This window comes from Equus przewalskii, chromosome X (assembly GCF_037783145.1).
Source record: "Equus przewalskii isolate Varuska chromosome X, EquPr2, whole genome shotgun sequence".
Lineage (NCBI taxonomy): Eukaryota > Metazoa > Chordata > Mammalia > Perissodactyla > Equidae > Equus > Equus przewalskii.
This window is the reverse complement of record NC_091863.1, coordinates 4,466,353-4,485,069: the sequence shown is the minus strand read 5'-3', so window position 1 is coordinate 4,485,069 and position 18,717 is coordinate 4,466,353. Positions and strand designations below refer to the sequence as shown.

The window sequence follows — 18,717 nt, the reverse complement described above, 5'->3', positions numbered from 1 at the left end:
GGATAAAGAAATGTGGTCTATATATACAATGGAATATTACTCAGCCTTTAAAAGGAAGTTAATCCTATCATTTGTGACAACATGGATGGACCTTGAGGGCATTATGCTAAGTGAAATAAGCCCGATGTGGAAAGACAAATATGGCATGATCTGATGTGGAACCTTAAATAGTCAAACTCATAGAAGCAGAGAGTCAAATGGTGGTTGCCCAGGGTTGGGGGGAGGGGGAAAATGGGAAGACTGGTCAAAGGCTACGAAGTTTGTTACGCAGGATGAATAAGTTCCGGGTATCTAACGTGCAGCATGGTGACTATAGTTAACAATACTGTATGGTATGCTTGAAATTTGCTAAGACAGTAGATCTTCAGTGTTCTAACCACAAAAAGAAAATGGTAACTATGTGAAATGATGGATTAGTTTGATTGTGGTGATCATCTCACTATGTGTACGTGTATTCTGACATCAAGATGGACATCTTAAAGATATACAATTTTTATTAGTCAATTATACGAAGAAAGCTGAAAAAACTTATGGGAAATATTTGTTTTTGTTTGGTAGAGTGACTCAATTTCACTATAAGAAAATGAAATAGTTTTTCCATCTCTGTTACCATTTATATAAATGCCTATCCATGCACACATAGTATGTTGTGAAAACAGATAATACTGCAGAGCGCACACACACACATGCACACAAAGCAGAGAGTGCCACAGAAATCCACAGGCGCAACCAAAGTGTGTGTATATCATGATTCAGACATCAGGGATCTGTTCTTCTCTGGGGACTTTGCGGACCTACAGGTAATGGAAGAAAAGCCTACGAGAGGATGGCTCAATGTATAACCACTTTGAAAACAAAACAAAATTCCCAGAAAGACCCTAGAAATCTCGCACCCTGCTAGAGATTCCAGATCCCCAAGAGAGCTCCCAGCCACAAATAGCCCCCTGGTGGAACAGGCTGCAAGGGTGCGATGAACGGGTTTACCTCTGCTCAGGTGAGATGCTCTGAGCACCCTTGAGGAAGGCAGAGGACTGTGGGGGGCAGTTGTGTCTGCAGCCCTTAGATCCAGCTACTGCTAACAGCCTGCATGCAGGTGTGGCAGCACCAGGTATGGTTTCATCACCAGCTAGTTTTCTGATGACAAACTATCACACTCAGGATATGTTCCATCGGGAAAATCTGAACCCTCTGTGTGGAACATCATAAGACTCTCATCTTATAGTTCTTAATTTATATTCAGAAACTAAAGAAATGCATCAATTAACAAAATATCATGCAATTTTCTAAAGCTGTAAAAGGAGTGTTTTTATAACAGCAATGACAACAAAATATTTTTTAAAACTTTCAAAGATGATAGATACATCCAGGCACACTGCCTATGGGAAAGCATGTTTGATGAAGTATGATCACACATTTCCAGGCATGTGTTGATGAGCAAATATCCTTGCTTGTCAGATGGTGTAGCTTTGAGTATTATTCCTCCTTCCATACTAGATGGAAAGGGATATGCACAAAACCTGCTCACCAGGCTTTAAAAGTACAGCACACTGCTCTCCCAGGAAATGCTATGACTGTCATTCAATGAAGATCACAGGAGCTCAAATGGTGAGCACTGGACGCTTCATTCATTCGGCAGATATTTATTAAGCAATGACTTCCTATGATCAGGAATCATGATGGAGTTTACCACATTCCAGGAACTGTTCAAGTTCATTAGAGATATTAACTCATTCATTCCTCACCATCACTCCCATTTCACAGCTGAGAAAACTCTGGCCAAGATTACACAGCAAGTAAGTGGCAGTATCAGGTGCAGCTGCAGAGTCTGCACCCAGAATCTGTGCTCAGATTCTCAGAACCCCACAGGGAACATGTAGATACATGAATAAGGATCTCGCCCTACGGAAACTCAAAGTCTTGAAGTATGGCTCAGATATACCCACAGATAATTCTGATTGGGGGCCAAGAAAAAGCACAGAGGATGCCTCTGACCTGGGAACACCTGCCCCGAGTCAACAGATGTTGAATTGGGTTGCAGAGGAGAAACAGGCTAGGAAAGTTAGAGATAAAGTTGCAAGAGAGATAAAAGAAAAACACGTTAAGGAATCTGGATTATTTTTTGCTGAAAATGTATGAGCAGAGAAAAAAGCATGGTCTAAATTTAAAATTTGATCGAGTAATTGTCAAATGCACGCTTTTAACATCTTGATGGCACATTGCCATGACGAGGAGTCACAGAAGGATGATAGCTGAGTTACTCAATCTCTGTAGGCAAGTGCAGAGAAAATTCTTCTACAATTTACTCCGTGACTCTTGTTAGGAACAGCTGTTTCCAAACCAGGTTTCTATTTTTGTCCTTTCGAATCCTGCCACCCAGCAGGTCAAATCACTCTTAATGGTAAGAGCATATGCTAGTCATTCTTATGCTTCATCTGGGCACAGAGTTTTATGAAATATCCTATTTGTCATTTTTCTCCTCTTGGGGGTCTCCCCACCCGGATAACATGGGTTCCCTGGATTGATGCAAACTACAATGAAGCACATGATGAGTGAAATTCACACTAAATGCTTTCTTGCCCAAGATGCTAGATTTCACACACTCCTTGATTTATTCATTCCAGGGACAAAACCCCACAAATTATAGATGGGAGATATGACAAAATTATCCGGGTCCCATCAACTTATTATCAGGGCAAAAATAAAGAAGAACAATCTGCTGATGTCAGTATTCAAATGAGGGATAAAGAACTGAAGAACACTCTCAAAATTAATTGACACGGTTTGAACAGTTAAGGGTGACTACTTAAACAATATATCAAACTGCTAAATAATCTGAGTCAGAGATTGGCAAACTTTTCCTCTAAAGTGCCAGGCAGTAACTATTTTACGTTTTGTGAGTCCCTTTCCCAACTACTCAGCTCTGCTGTTGTAGCTCAGAAGGAGCACACAGACAAGACATCAACCATCTACAAATGAGTGCGACTGTGTTTCAATAAAACTTTATTTACAAGATCAGGAGTCAGCCAGAATTTGGCCCATGTCCCCTGCTCTGGTTTGTTGGGCCCTGCGCTGTTAGTGAATTTAGATTCTGGGGTAGGGTGAGTGCATCAACCCTGAACTTACTCCGCAATATTGACTTCTTCAGTATAGGGGGGAAATGTCACCACCACTTCTCCTAACAGTTTATTTTTTTCACTCAACTGAATTCCTTCTTAATATCTTCTACAAAATGGAAAACTAAAAAACATATCTTAGCCTAGAATGTAAAGCTAAGCATGTTCTGGCTCCAGTCCACCTTTGCAATATCACAACTTGCTTGAGTTGAGTCTTATCTAAATGCTTCAGTAAATAGCTTGTCCCATCTTGCCTTCTAGAAAGTTCTGTTGTATGATATTTGCTCTGCCAGGACTTTCCCCAACCTCAAAATCATTTCTACGAATCCTGGAAAGCCTGGAATATGCACTTGCTTTTTCCTTTGCTGAGAAAGATTCACCCTGAGCTAACATCTATGCCAATCTTCCTCTATTCTGTATGTGGGTCGCCACCACAGCATGGCCACCGACAAGTCATATAGGTTTGCATTCAGGAACCAAATCCAGGCCACCGAAATGGAGCATGCTGAACTTAACCACTAGGCCATGCTGCCCTCTGCCCTTCCTTTTTATTTAAGCCTTCTATGACCACCACTGCAGGAAATGTTTTCCTATTCTCCATTTCTTTGTCATTTTTCAAGTTGATCATTTATGGGATGTCTGACAATCAATTCTATGCACATCTTATCATTCCAATGGGACCAAGAGTACTTAAAAATAAACTCTAATTCACTGTTGAATCAACTGAAGTCCACAGTATAATACCTTCCAAATAGATAGTGTCCAATATACTTATTAAATGAATGAAATAATTGATTAATCAATGAAAAGTATTGCTGGGGAAAAAAGACAATTCTACACGAGTGTGATTATAAATTCATATTTCCAACCACTTTTGTCCCTCAACTTTGCTAGGATTTTTCATTTCCCTAGTGGGTTCCATTCCAAAAGTTCTCTCCTCCAGACTTTTACCAAACGGCTTGTCCTCTTACTCTCAAAACAGAGCCTCATCTTCCATTTCATCCAGGAAAAGAAGTTCATGAGCATGACATACCTCATCTCTCTGCCCTGCCAGACCTCAATTTGTCCACCATGGCCACATCCTTCCCACTTCCCTGCCACTTTTCCAACATGCACATCCTTAGCCTCCTTCTCCCACAGACCATGCTAGACCATGTCAACTCAATGTGCTCCATCTCAAAAGTGATTAATCCAGACATCCCATTATCCAACCACAACCCCCTGCCTTCTTATATGGCTTTCTCAACAATGGGCCCAAACTCTGCAGTATTTAACTTTGTGGTATTGTGGTCATATGTTTTGTCAAATGAAACCAATGCAATCAAATCATTCTGTCAAGGCACTAAGACTGTGATCATTCAGCAGTTCCATTTGCCCATTCATTCCAAATGGCAGTTTTTGGGGTGTTAGCTAATTTTATCCTATCTATCTGGTCCTGACTGCCAGCTCAGATCATGTAATACATCATGTCCATCATATTCTTGCCAAAGCATTGAATTCCATAGAACCTGTGACAAGTATTCACACCTCTCCAGTAAGATACCAGCCTTCAATGAAAATATCCGAGTTCTTTATAAATGTAGATCTTCTCAGCAATTTGCCATTCTCAATTATCCCTTGTATCCTAATTATCTCTCTATAAAAGTTTACTCAAGAGAATTAAATATACTTCAATCTTTCCCACTACAAACATTCTCCTTGTATTTGAGAAATTTCTCACCTTCCACCACCCTTCCATCCATCTGGCCCCCGCCCCTACCTCTCCACTGAAAATGTACTCATTAGCATCACATGTGTAATAAATACTATGAACTCTTTTAGTCCTCATCTTGACTTGTTAGCAGCATTCATTTCTACTGATCATGCTTTTCCCTGAATCTTCTATTTTCTTCTCATCTCCCCAATCACTCTCACTATCTTTTTTGTTAATCATCATCATCCATCTCACCTTTTATGTGAGAGTTCCTCAAGGCTTGGCCCTTGACCCTCTTCTCTTCTCATATCAAGTGGTCCCATACCTCCCCACACGCCAACCAAACAGAGGTCTCTTCCCGTGAGTCCTAATTCCTAAAGGGAACCTCTATCTACCCAATCACACAAGCCAAAACCATGAGAGACATCTTTGATGTCTTCCTTTCCCCAAAACCCAATATCCAGTCAATTGCCAATACCAAAGGGTTACCAATGCAACCATGCTCTTCCATTGCCTTCTTCATCTAGTGAAACTATTTGTCCTTCAAACCCAAGCTCAAGTATTTTTTCATTTATGTATTCAGTCAGAAATTATTTCTTAAAATGTCAAGCACGATGCTAGGTTCTGGGGATACAGATGTGAGTATAATAACACATCTGCTATCATAGATCTTACACTCTAGTGGATGATAGGCACACCTTGCCCTTACTAGGTGCACTTATAAACACTTTACGTGTTGACTTAATCATCACAACAATCCTCTATGACATTCCTATAATAACAATCCTATTAGTCCAATTCTAAAGAGGAGGGAACTGATATGTAGTTATTCCTTAATTTATCCATATTCCCACTCCTCTACCCTTTCCATATACTGGCGTTGGGCGATGTTCCTCACCTGTAGTTTTAAATACTCCCCAAATGGCAATGATTACATATACTTCTTCCTATTGGACATATTGACCTTGATGTAGGGTACCTCATCAGCTGCATCACCTCTTGTTTACATTTTCATCTCTAGCAATACTGAGCTGCTTTTTTGCCCACCATGAGCATCTTGCTCCCGCTGAGAACAAACTTCCCACCTTTCCTCTCCTAGCCAATACTTCAAAACGTCAGCCTGCAAAAGGTCGGCTCCTGCCAGGAGGTTCTCTGCATTCCCAGGTTGGGTGAACTACCTCTAACTCTTACTTACCAGGAACAGCTCCCTCACCGGTTCATTATTCTGAGATGATCTCTTTAGATATTCATCTCAACAAACAGAATGTAAGCTACAAGAGGTCAGAGACCCTGTATTCTTTGCCTTCATGCCCTAGAAGCTTAGCCCCATGCCTGGCCCACTGTGTACAGTCAATACATGAATGCATGTCAGTTAGATTTAACTGAATGAGTGACCTGATAAATGAAGATAACGTGTGAGCTTCTTTCAAAGGTAAAAAAGCTGTGGGATGCCTCCTGGCACACGTAATAGCGATACTAGCAAGATGGGGCAGTTTTGCCCACTCTTGGGAAGCTGACGAAAATGTTTGCCAAAATCTGAAGATAGAACCTGAACATAACCACCTTCTAATAAACTACCAGAGCTTCTTGCTGTTATTTTTTTTCTAACAAAAGTATCAATCGCTCTCTGAAAGCTGTGCTATTGCATGAGGGAAAGAGATGCCAAATTCAGTGACTGTAAGAAGCAACTCAGAGCGATATGGACTCAAGCCAATGAGTTGCTTTTGGAACTTGCACTTAAGGTAAAGGAGAAATGCCAGAAGCTGCGGTGCCTTGGACGCAGGCATCAGTGAATTTTGAAAGCATTTCTCTGCACGTGGAGAAAGTCTACATTCTTGAACACTCAGGAAAATATGATTTCCACCCCCCTGTGCTTCTGCAGACGCCATCTATAGAATTAATTTATCCATTCCATTGACATTTATTACTTGCCTTTAGGCAGAGTAAAAGGGAGGTGGGGAGGAGAACCTCCTTCAGGGTGACCTTGACTTGGGAGAGAAATGGAAATGAAGTCAGAACTCAGAGTTTAACCATTCTCTTCCAAGACTACAGGAAATTTCCAGTGATGACTAAGAGGCAAAAAACTCTAAACTCTACTATAAGGAAATCTTAGGGAAGTTATTCTGGTCCCAGCTAAGGGAGGGTATGTTAGGGAAAAGGGCAAAAATCCTCAGGTTGAGTACCAGGAGCAGAAGGGAGAGAAATCTAGGGAGTGTTGACTATTTGTTCAGCAAGTATTTACTGAACACCTACTATGTGGTTATTCGGGGCACAGAGATAGAATGGTGAGTAAGGAAGCCCAGATCCCTGCTCCCACGGGACTTACATTGTAATAGGGCAGACACACTATGAGCAAATAAATTAATAAACAGATAAAATATCAGATGTGCAAGGAGTTAAAATAAGGTGGTATGATGAATCCCTGTGGTGGGGGAGCGGGGACAAGAACTTTTGATTTGGTAGCCCAGGGAGACCTCAGAGAGGCAACATGTGACTGAAGGATCAAATCCATGCAAAGATCAGGGGATGAGCTTTCCAACAGAAGGAGCTATCTATGGAAAGGCCCCAAGGTGGCAACAAGATTAAGGTGTTGGGGGACCCAAGAAAAAGCCAGAAAGGGAGAAGGAAAATGAAGCAGTACTGGGTCGTGGTAGGACCGTGCACAGCCAGGATGCAGAGTTCACATTTATTCTCAGTGGATGGGAATATACTAGAGTGTTTTAAGAAAGGAAGAAAAGCCATGTGAAGATGGAGGCAGAGATTGGAGTGATGCATCTACAAGCCAAGGAATGCCAAGGATTGCTGGAAACCAGCAGAAGTTAGGGGAGGTAAGGAAGGGTCCTCCTCTAGAGCCTTTGCGGGGAGCATGGTCCTGCTGATCTTTGATTTCAGACTTCGGGTCTCCAGAACTGAGAGAGAGAATAACTTTCTGTTGCTTGTAAGCCACCTGTTTGTGTTACTTTGTTAGCAGCCCTAGGAAACTCATACAATACATTGAATGCATGATTATTAAAGCTCATCCAGGTGTCTGGGTGGCGAATGAATTGCAGACAACAAAGAAGAAGTGAGGAAAGCACCTAGACATCAACTAGGGAGATGAGTTTGAGGTGATGGTGGCCAGGAGGAGGCCGTAATTGATGGACATGAAAAAGTGGGTCAGTGTCAGGTATACTTAGAAGATAAAGCTTATGGGACATCCTGTTGGAATATGAGTTTTGGGGGGGGGGGGGTCAAAGACAGAGGCTTTGCGGGATCAAAGAACTCCAGCTATGGAGGTTGAGTCACTGAGTGAAGAGCGGTGCAGTTTAATGAGATCAGCTGAGATCAGCGAGACCGGGTGCACGTGGGCTTAGGAAATAAGATCTCTAGAACGGATCTTTCAAATAGGATGTACCCACTGAGCATCCATATCCCATGTCATGTGGGCAGTGGGACAGAGGAGTTCGGGGTTCCGAGGAAGGGTCAGGGCTGGGTATAGGGGCTACCAGCACTCAAATGCTATTTGAGGTCAAGGGTTTGGATGAGATCACAGAGGGTGAGAATGTAGATAAAGAAGGGAGGGGCCCAGGAGAGAGCCTTGGAGGTCTCCAACTTTGAGAGGTAGGTCAGAGGAGCCAGCAATAAAGTTGAGAAGGAACTTCCATGAGTTCCATTGCACCAATCTCTGCAAGGAGAGCCCTAGGGCTTAAAACCCTGACATAGACATCAAGTGAAGCTGGGTGGGGCCACTTGCTCTTTTGATAAGAAAACTGCAGGGGCAGGCTCCGTGGCCGAGTGGTTAAATTCGCGCGCTCCGCTGCCGCGACCCAGGGTTTGGATCCTGGGCGTGGACATGGCACTGCTGGTCAGGCCACGTTGAGGCAGCGGCCCGCATCCTACAAATAGAAGGACCTGCAACTAAGATATACAACTGTGTACAGGGGGGGTTTGGGGAGATAAAGCAGAAAAAAAAAAAAAAGATTGGCAACAGTTGTTAGCCCAGGTGCCAATTTTTAAGAAAATAAAAAAAAAAAGAAAACTGCAATTTGTAGGACTACTGTCCTGAGCACCTATTCAACAGCCCTGACACAGATCAGGGTGCGGAATGAAGAGCCTTCTCAAGACTCACCCACCCACTTGATCTGAAGGGACCCAACAGCAGCCCAGGGTGCAGTTACACAAACTGAGAGCCATAACCTGTTTCCTAGAGATAGCTGAGGATTGCAAGGAAATCATAAATCCTGTTAGGTTAAAGCAGGGGGTCCTATTCCAGAGTCCCAAAGTAGCAATGTGGACATTTTCAATATTTCGACAGTCCTGATGGAATTTTTACATTTAACAGCTATAAGTGGTCACAGGCTGATGTAAAGGGGATGGGATCTTTTTTTTAATTGAGTTAATGATAGGTTACAATCTTGTGAAATTTCAATTGTACATTAATGTTTGTCAGTCATGTTGTAGGTGCACCCCTTCACCCTTTGTGCCCACCCCCCAGCCCACCTTTCCCCTGGTATCCACTAAACTGTTCTTAGTCCATAATTTTAAATTCCTCATATGAGTGGAGTCATACACAGATTATCTTTCTCTCGCTGGCTTATTTCACTTAACGTAATTCCCTCAAGGTCCATCCATGTTATTGCAAATGGAATGATTTTGTTCTGTTTTACAGCTGAGTAGTATTCCATTGTATATATATACCACATCTTCTTTATCCATTCGTCTGTTGCTGGGCACTTAGGTTGCTTCCATGTCTTGGCTATTGTAAATAATGCTGCAATAAACACTGGGGTGCATAGGACTTTTGGGATTGCTGACTTCAAGCTCTTTGGATAAATACCCAGTAGTGGGATGGCTGGATTGTATGGTAGTTCTATTTTTAATTTTTTGAGGAATCTCCATACTGTTTTCCATAGTGGCTGATGAGGATTTTTAGGCTGTTTAATTTTAAAACGGTTTATGATGAGGATTTTTAGGCTGGTTACTTTTAAAACTGTAGATGAGAAGTAGGCTCCGAGGACTGGAATTTTGCTTGCCCTTTTGAGACATTTGCGTTTGTGAAGGAAGGGGGGATGACCTTGTAGGGACCTGAAATTGGCCACCCCAGGATATGTCTCTTTGGCATCAGGATTGTTTTGGGCTGATTGCTTTCGATAAACTGGGACAGGGAAGGAGGCTCTGGGGAATGGAACTTGCCCTTGTTGGGACACATTTACATTTGTAAGGTAAATCTATCTGTAAAAGGTGCCTCCCTCTCTGTACCAGGAAGAAGAGGAGAGATGACCTTATCCCTAGAAATTCTTAATGGGGAAGGCAAGAACTTCAGTTGGTTGCTGTCTGGCAATCTCATGTAACTGGTTTAGGGTGGTGGCGTCTAACCTTTCTAACCTTTACTTAATCCGATTTGATTCTTGTCTAAAAGTCATGGGATCACCCAATGACCAGACCCCACCTGCACTGATACCATTTTAACTTTTTTTCATGTTCTTTCCTTTGTCTTGTAAAGAGATGAATCATATACCTATGCCTTAAATTTAGCCCTAACCCTCAACTCGGGGCAGCAGCAGGAGCTCTGACTGCCCATGGGTCCTGTCCCCACACACCAGATCTGCCTGCCCATGGGCCCTGTCCCCATGCCAGCGGGGGGCAGCAGAAGCAGCGGCAGCAGAAGCTCTGACTGCCCATGGGTCCTGTCCCCATGCTACACTATTCTCTAAATAAAAGAGCGCTACTGCCAGATCTTAAGAGTCTAAGAAATCTTTCTTTCGACTCCTCGGCTCACTGACCCCGCATCAGTGGCTGCACCAGTTTGCATTCCCACCAGCAGTGTATGAGGGTTCCTTTTTCTCCACAACCTCTCCAACATTTGTTACTATTAGTTTTAGATATTTTTGTCATTCTAACGGGTGTAAGGTGATATCTTAGTGTAGTTTTGATTTGCATTTAAGGGGATGGGATTTTTGTTGTTGCTTATTTATTTATTTTGTTCTCAATGAAAATCCTAACAATGCAGCATGGGAACATTGTCAAATTAACCAGAAGCTCTAAAGGAGAGGAGGAGTCCTTAGTTCTTAAATGGGAATATGGACAATTAACTGGCAAACTAGTTTTATTAGATTGACACAATCATTCAGAACATGTGGACAGTAGAAGGACATTTATTTTAGAAGGTTCTCAGAAGTAAATATTTCAGGAGCTATTATATGAAAGACATTGCCAAGACAGCTACAATTCGACTAGAGCTAGAGTGAAAGTGCACATTGGACCCTACCGCCATCTCCCAACTTCCTTTTATGCTAGAGCCTTTTCACAAAGATAAAACTTACCCCTATCTAAACCCAAACAGAGTAATAACTCTGCAAACACATTCCCTTACAAAAAAGTGAGAGAAACAATTCGAGGTGTCACCATTCCCTTACCCCTATAATATTAAATCATTATTTATGAAATGTAAACTACAGCAGGAGTCTAATGTTCCTAGGATTAAAAGGGATAACCTGCTGAATTCTGTGGAAGGATGACTTAATCGCAGCCATTCTATCAAGTTGATGAGGATCAAGGCTGCTCCGGGGAGAGAAGCCCAAGGCGCCCTGCCCTATATACTGATCTATATCATCCTCTGGGAAGCATAGGATGTCCTGACTTAATCCGATCTGATTCTTATCTAAAGTTATAGGACCACCCAATAACCACACCCCACCTGCACTGATACTATTTTAACGATTTTTTCATGATCTTTCCTTTGTCTTATAAAGAAATAACTCACATACCTATGCCTTGTAAATTTAGCTCTAACCCTCAACACCTTGCAGCTCTTACTGCAAGGTCCTGTCCCCATGCCTGCATCTCTTACTGCCCATAGGTCCTGTCCCCATGCCTGCAGCTCTTACTGCCCATGGGTCCTGTCCCCATGCTATTCTCTAAATAAAAGAGCACTACTGCCAGACCTTGAGAGTCCAAGAAATCTTTCTTTCAACTCTCGACTCACTGAGCCCGCATCAAAGTGAGCCCATAGATTTCACTCGTGAAACAGACATGATTGGGAAATACAGCGGAGTCACTGAACTCAAACAGTAGTGATCATTTGGAAGGGTTTTAGTTGGGAGCAGACATCATTATTGTTCAGAAAAAAATGCTCTTTTGATCAGGGAGTTTAAATGGCCTGATTCTCTCTGTGTTTGCATAAACCATAGGAGTGTGTTTGGGTTCACAGGTTTAGAAAACAAGATGTCTTGATGTTTAGAAGTCTGGTCATTTCCCATAGCCAGAAGGAAACTATGTCTTGTATTTTAACAATGTTTCACTGTGAACTTGATTTCAACTAAATGTGACAAAGGGATAATGCTTCACAATAGAGTAGTGGCAGAGAGATTAATACAGTGTCATACATTGATGGTATTTCCAGCACTCAAACAAAACATTTCTAACACATCCAATACGTTTCTAAAAAAAAATCATAGAGCAGCTATTGCCATGCCTCTGGGATTATATGGTAACCCTGGGTTCCCAACCATCATTCAGGACCCTGGACACTCTCTTTCAGACCCATATGGCTCATGTCTCCCAAGAGTCGGCTGTCAAAGCCAAATGCCAGTGCCATCTCCTCTTGCTCATCAGCCTTCCTCAGATTCAGAGCCGGAGGTATTCTGGTCATCTCTCCCAGAAGTGGGGCTCCCTAGCTTTGTATATGTAACTTTCTTAAATAACGTGTTACTTTCTGGCCACTTCTATTACTGTGATTTATGTACAGTTTTCAGGGGTAGCTGCTAAGCTGTTTTGGATCCCAACAGGCCTTCAGCGGGAGAAGGAATGAATGGGTGAACCAGCGCATGAACCGCGGTCTGTAACTCCATCTTTAGAGACGCCATCATCTATAAACTCAAATAAAAACAACCGTCTCCACACAGGCCATAACCTCATGGAAATACAATGGAAATAACTCGTCTTAATAAATAGGAAGACAAGTTTTCACTTCTTGCTACTCTAAAATAAGACTGTCAATAGAGGAGGGTTGGCTGAAAGAGTGGCAGCCTAGTAGGGTTAATCCTGTTCAGATTAAACATACCAGTTCATTCATTTAATCCACATTAAATCTCTGTCCTGTGTCCCGTGCTGGCGAGATAATGATGGGATGCAAAGGCAGGAAGAGGTATGAACATCCTATGAAGGCTGTCCAGACCAGCAGTGAAGAGGAATCCTTTCGTCCTAGAGTCCAGGTAACCACAGGTTTAAGAAATGGTCCCTGCTCCGAGATGCTCAGAATTTAATAGGACCCCACATAACCTTTTTGAAGTATAAGATTTCATAGGTTATGTGCTGCGATAGGGATGGATCACAGACTACCCTTTCTCCATATCTTTGCCTCAGGCACACTGTGATCCAGCATTACTCAACTCCTTGCAGTCTGCAGAACAAGCCATTTGCTGGTTCTCTTCATTCCCAGCACTGATAAAGAGGGTAGTGGTTGGGGGGCCGGCCCTGTGGCCAAGTGGTTAAGTCTGCATGCTCCGCTTTGGTGGCCCAGGGTTGTGCCGGTTTGGATCCTGGGCACAGACATGGCACTGCTCATCAAGCCATGCTGAGGCAGCGTCCCACATGCCACAACTAGAAGGACCAACAACTAAAACTACACAACTATGTACTGGTGGGCTTTGGAGAGAAAAAGGAAAAATTGAAAAAAAAAAACTCTTTAAAAAAAAAAACAGGGTAGTGGTTGGGAGGGTGGAAAGAGCTAGAAGGAGAGCAAGAGAGCAAGCACACCCTGTGGCTACTCCTTCCCAGCCCTGCCTCCTTTGGAAACATTTCTTGGGTTGCCTCGGCTGAGTGAGGCCCTCCTTGCTGTGTGCGCCACTAACATCTTGTGCAAACAAATGTTGATGCCCTATTAAATTGCTTGGGGCTCCCTAGGCTTGCCACCACCACCCACCCACCCATCCAACCAACCATCAGGTGACCATGTGTTCCTTTAGGGCAGGAACCAGAGTTTCTATTTATTTTTGCTTCTGACCCAGTGCCAGATACACAGCTCAATCAATATTGCTGAACCAATTAATAGATGAAAGCATTCCATATATTATCCTTTCATATCTTTGGAGGTAAACTGATTTCCAGAGTCCCTCAGAATCTTTGAAACATCCATAAGAGAGAATAATGAAAGAGTGAGAAAGCACTTTATTGCTTTACGCTAGCAAAATTTGATGGTTATGTGCTTTTCTATGTCTTGTGCATCTTCTTGCCTTATTCAGGTGACCCACTGTCTGGGACACTATGTTTCATGTCTTTGCATGGGCACTTCTACTCACCCTCCCCTGTTGTACTTTCAACCCACATCTACTGCAGATTCTGGTAGATGTCTTAACCCTCAGCATGGATATGCCATTTTAGGCATCTCATTTAAGTCTTTGTGAAATAGGCCACATTTTATTATGATTAGATATGTGTGCCCTGCACTTGCAGAGTGTACACTGTATAAGCAACTTTGGGTCAGTAGCTGGGTCTTATCCAAGATCCCCAATGACTAGCACGATGCCTGATCCATCATGGCGGTGGCTTAGCCGATGCTGCATCAAGAATGAAGTATCAACTCAAAATGCTATTGTAGGTTGAGGTAGGAAGAATAATGGCCTCCGAAAGATGTCCACATCCTCATCCTCCAGAAACTGTTATCTTCCACGGCAAAAGGGACTTTGTAGATGTGATTAAGGTAAGGGTCTTGAAATGGGAAAATTACCATGGATTATCTGGGTGAGTCCAATATAATCACAAGGGTCCTTAAAATCGGAGGCAAGAGAGTCAGAGTAAGTGAAGGAGATGGGATTATGGAAGCAGAGATCAGAGAGAGAGGGAGGTTTGAAGATACTGCATTGATGGCTTTAAAGATGGAAGAAGAGGTCATGAGCCAAGGAATGCAAGTGGCTTCTAGAAGCTGGAAAAGGCAAGGAAACAGATTCTCCCCTAGAACCTCCAGAAGGAACACAGTCCAGCTGTCACCTTGATTTTAGACCACTAGACCCATTTCAGACTTCTGACCTCCAGAACTGTAAGTTCACAAATTGGTGTTGCTTTAAGCCAGGAAGTTTGTGTTAATTTGTTACAACAGCAATAGGAGACTAACACATAGTGGAGAGAGGGGTTCTTGTTTTAATCAGCTACACAACATGGGACTGTATTTACAGTTGGGTGAAAACATCCTCATTCTATTGTCTTGACATAGAATGTGTGCTTTTAATTTCTGTGGGGACCCTATCAGAAATGGCCCCTTTGGCCATCTGACTGCTTAGTGCCTGTGACAAAATGAAGCTCTGGATCTGGATATTGCAAAGCGGCAGAAGAACAATGCCAAAGCTCTAAGATCAAGAAGAAGGTGACCTGGGTGAGCCGAAAGGCCAGAGCTGATCAACATCAGCATTTCTCACCTTTGTAGATTCCGTTACTTCCTCCATGGACTTCTCCTCTTGTGGTCACTTCTTCTACATGTGCTCCTTGGTCTGATGAGAAGTAGATGAGGGTGTTATTAGCCAGTCTCAACTCATCTAGAACATTCAAGATCTGCCCTGAAAGAGAGAAAATACTCAATTTTAAAACAGTTCAATCTTTACGAAAGAAAGGGAGATTATTTGCCTTCATCGCCTTGTCTGTTAATTTCTCAAGGTGGGAAGGAGATGCTCTTATACACTGGAGCTCTCCAACGCTGATCCCAACAGGAGATGCAACGTGATGAGGGGGACTAACCGTGGCAGGGTTCTTGGCAAAGACAACAAGAAGATTCAGTCAATGAATTAAGTGTCACCTTACAAGCATCACTTGAAACTCTACGCATCATGGACTGATTTTGTAGAGAGGCCTGATAAACTATCCTAGAACAATCAGGCTCATAGATTATGAGCGACTTGGAGGAAGGTGTCACGAGAGAAGCCAAATTGTTGCAATCACCAGCTGCCCATAGTCTTGAGGTTATAAAGTCTACTATTTTGCCCTATTGAATGGAAAAAATGAAACCATCAATGCTCCTCTTCCATGAACAAATATGTCTACAAATATTTTATGATGAACATTCTCTTTTAACTTTTACTTACAGTAGATAATCAAGTCTAAAACCGTCTATCATGGTATCAATATTCCTCATATTTTCCATTTTCTTGTCCTCACCTCCTTTCCCAAAACCTAGCATTGATTATTATCCCCAAATAACGACACTTCAAAACAATAACAGTATCAACAACAACAATAATTGCTACTATCTGTTGAGCACTCTCTATGTGCAAAGGACTTTATTACATGTTCTCTTGTTTACACCACACTAACACCTATGGGTAAATAGCACTGGCTCCATTTTACAGATGAGAGCAACAATGCTCTGAAAAGATCAGTAACCTGCTCAAGGCCACACAGTTAGGAAGTGGGAGAGCAAGAAAGTAAGAGTTAAACTTGATTCTAAAACCCAGACTCTCAAACCGTGTGTGTAGTTAAGTGGATGGAATCAGTGAGAATCACAGAGGAGTAAAAAAGACATTAAGGGAAAAAAAATTAGAGATACAGGGGCTGGCCCCGTGGCCGAGTGGTTAAGTTCGCGCGCTCTGCTGCAGGCGGCCCAGTGTTTCGTTGGTTCGAATCCTGGGCGCGGACATGGCACTGCTCATCAGACCACGCTGAGGCAGCGTCCCACATGCCACAACTAGAAGAACCCACAACGAAGAATATACAACTATGTACCGGGGGGCTTTGGGGAGAAAAAGGAAATAATAAAATCTTTAAAAAAAAAAAAAATTAGAGATACATACTGAAATACCCATGGATGAAACAATATGATGGCTCCTGTCTTCTTCAAATTAGTAGAGGAAGATGGGGAGTGAGTATGGGGTAGAGATTAAACAAGATTAGGCATGAGTTCATAACTGTTAAATGTGGATCAAGGCCACATGGGAGTTTACTGTACTTTTCTGTCTACTTCTGTTTATGCTTAAAATTTTCCATGAGAAAAAAAGGTAGAAGCCAGTGGAAGACTGGAGAAGCAGCTGAAACATGGACTCTGATTAGGAAACTATCACCGGCTCTCAAATCAGAAGAAAATGATGGTCAAACTAGAGGCATATCATTTACAATTTCCACAGAGATCTAGATGACTCGAATGCTGCTAGTTTAATTTACTCAGTTAATGCATGCTGTCATACTTTAGAGTATTACATGGTCTGCCTCCAGGTTTTTATGTTTGATTGCTAAGAGTTTTAAGCCTCACCTCTTCCTCTTCCACTTGTGCCACAGAGGCTGATAAGAAAGCCTGGGTGCTCCCTCCTCCAGCGCCCATGGGAGATCCAAACTAGGCAAGCTCCTGCCTGCCTGCGGGAACCCTCATCTGAGCCCCAACTCCTACCCACCATGAAAACTGAATCAGTCTCGTTCCCATCTCTCAAGCTACTTTCACACCAGCTTAGAAAAGACCCTGCTCTCCCCAGAGAGCCTCATTTTGTGACCAATAAACCTTTGCATGTCCTCTTGGCGTGGCTGTGGCATCATTACTCTCCACATGTGAACCAAGTTTTTGGTCAGTTGGAATTCTACAAGGATGCCAAGTATTCGCAGCAGAAATAACAACTGAATATGGGGACATGCTATCCAGCAGGTAGGTCACACCCCAGTGGAGACAGGCCCTCCCCCCCAGGTTTGCACCCTCACTGACTTGGCCCAGAAAAGGGAGAGAAGGACTGCAGAGTCAACTCTCCACAGAGGTGGCAGAGATGATTTCTGATGCAAAAGCAGGATCCAGTCATTTGTTACAAGACATATTTTTGCTATTTGATTGCAAATGCCACAGGCTAGAGTACGTTCAATCTTTCTCAATGTTTTAACTCAAATAATAAACATTCCTAGAAGCCACATCATATACATAAATGTCATACTCAGAACCAAGGAATAAGATGCACGAGGGCGATTTTAGCGATTTGTCTCCCATGACAAATCATTATCAGACAGACATTTATTATGGTGTTATTGGTACAGCTAGGCAAACCACCTGTGCACTTGGGCTTGGGGTTATTCGGCTCTGATATTCATTTAAGCCTTATCACTTTGAAAAACGTAGTAAGTTTAATGAGTTGACATAGGAAGAAGCATTAAGGTGATATAACCCCCACTTATACTATGAAGGAAAAATGCCCCTTTTGGCTCACATAACAATTTCTAAGTAAAATAATACACACTAGGCAGATAGCAGAGGACTGAGAGTTTTACTTCCTTGTGTTGTCATTAGTATTTTGCAAAAGCACATGCAACTATGCACTTCTGTTTCAAAAGAAATTCACCTCTCAGATATTTAGAAGTATCCTAGCATGAAGAAAATAAGAATCCTGTGAAGAAGTGCCTTTTAAAAAAATGTGGTTTCTGTGATAACTTTCTACAAACACCCTGCACGTGGATGTTTATAGCAGCTTTATTCACAATTGCCCAAACCTTGGAAGCAATCAAGAGTCCCTCAGTAGGTGAATGGATAAATAATCTGTGGTAAATCCAGATAATGGAATATCATTAAGCACTAAAAAGAAATGAGCTATCAAGCCAGGAGAAGACATGGAGGAATCTTAAATGCATGTTACTAAGTGCAAGGCGCCAATATGAAAAGGCTACATATTCTATGATTCCAACTCTATGACATTCTGGAAAAGGCGAAACTATGGAGACAGTAAAAGAATCAGTTGCCACAGGCTTAGAGGGAAGGAGGGATGAATAGGCAGAGCACAGAAGATTTTTAGGGCCGTGGAAGTATTGTGTATGATACTGTAATGGTGGATACATGTCATTACACGTTTGTCCAAACCTATAGAATGGACAACTCAAATAGGGAACCTTCATGTAAACTATGGAAGTTAGTTGATAATAATGTATTCATGTTGGCTCATCAATTGCAACAAATGTGCCACATTAATACAAAATATTACAGGG

At 42.4% G+C, this 18,717-nt stretch overlaps 1 protein-coding gene across 6 annotated transcripts in view; it reads right to left on the bottom strand.

The window, feature by feature from the left end:
- Positions 1-18,717, bottom strand: part of STS (steroid sulfatase) — a 183,628-nt gene that overhangs the window by 38,567 nt on the left and 126,344 nt on the right. For all 6 annotated transcript variants that reach the window (XM_070605434.1, XM_070605438.1, XM_070605436.1 and 3 more), the window contains exon 8: positions 15,198-15,335. In XM_070605434.1, the coding sequence (XP_070461535.1) occupies positions 15,198-15,335 (138 nt within the window). The remainder of the gene's footprint in view (positions 1-15,197; positions 15,336-18,717) is intronic.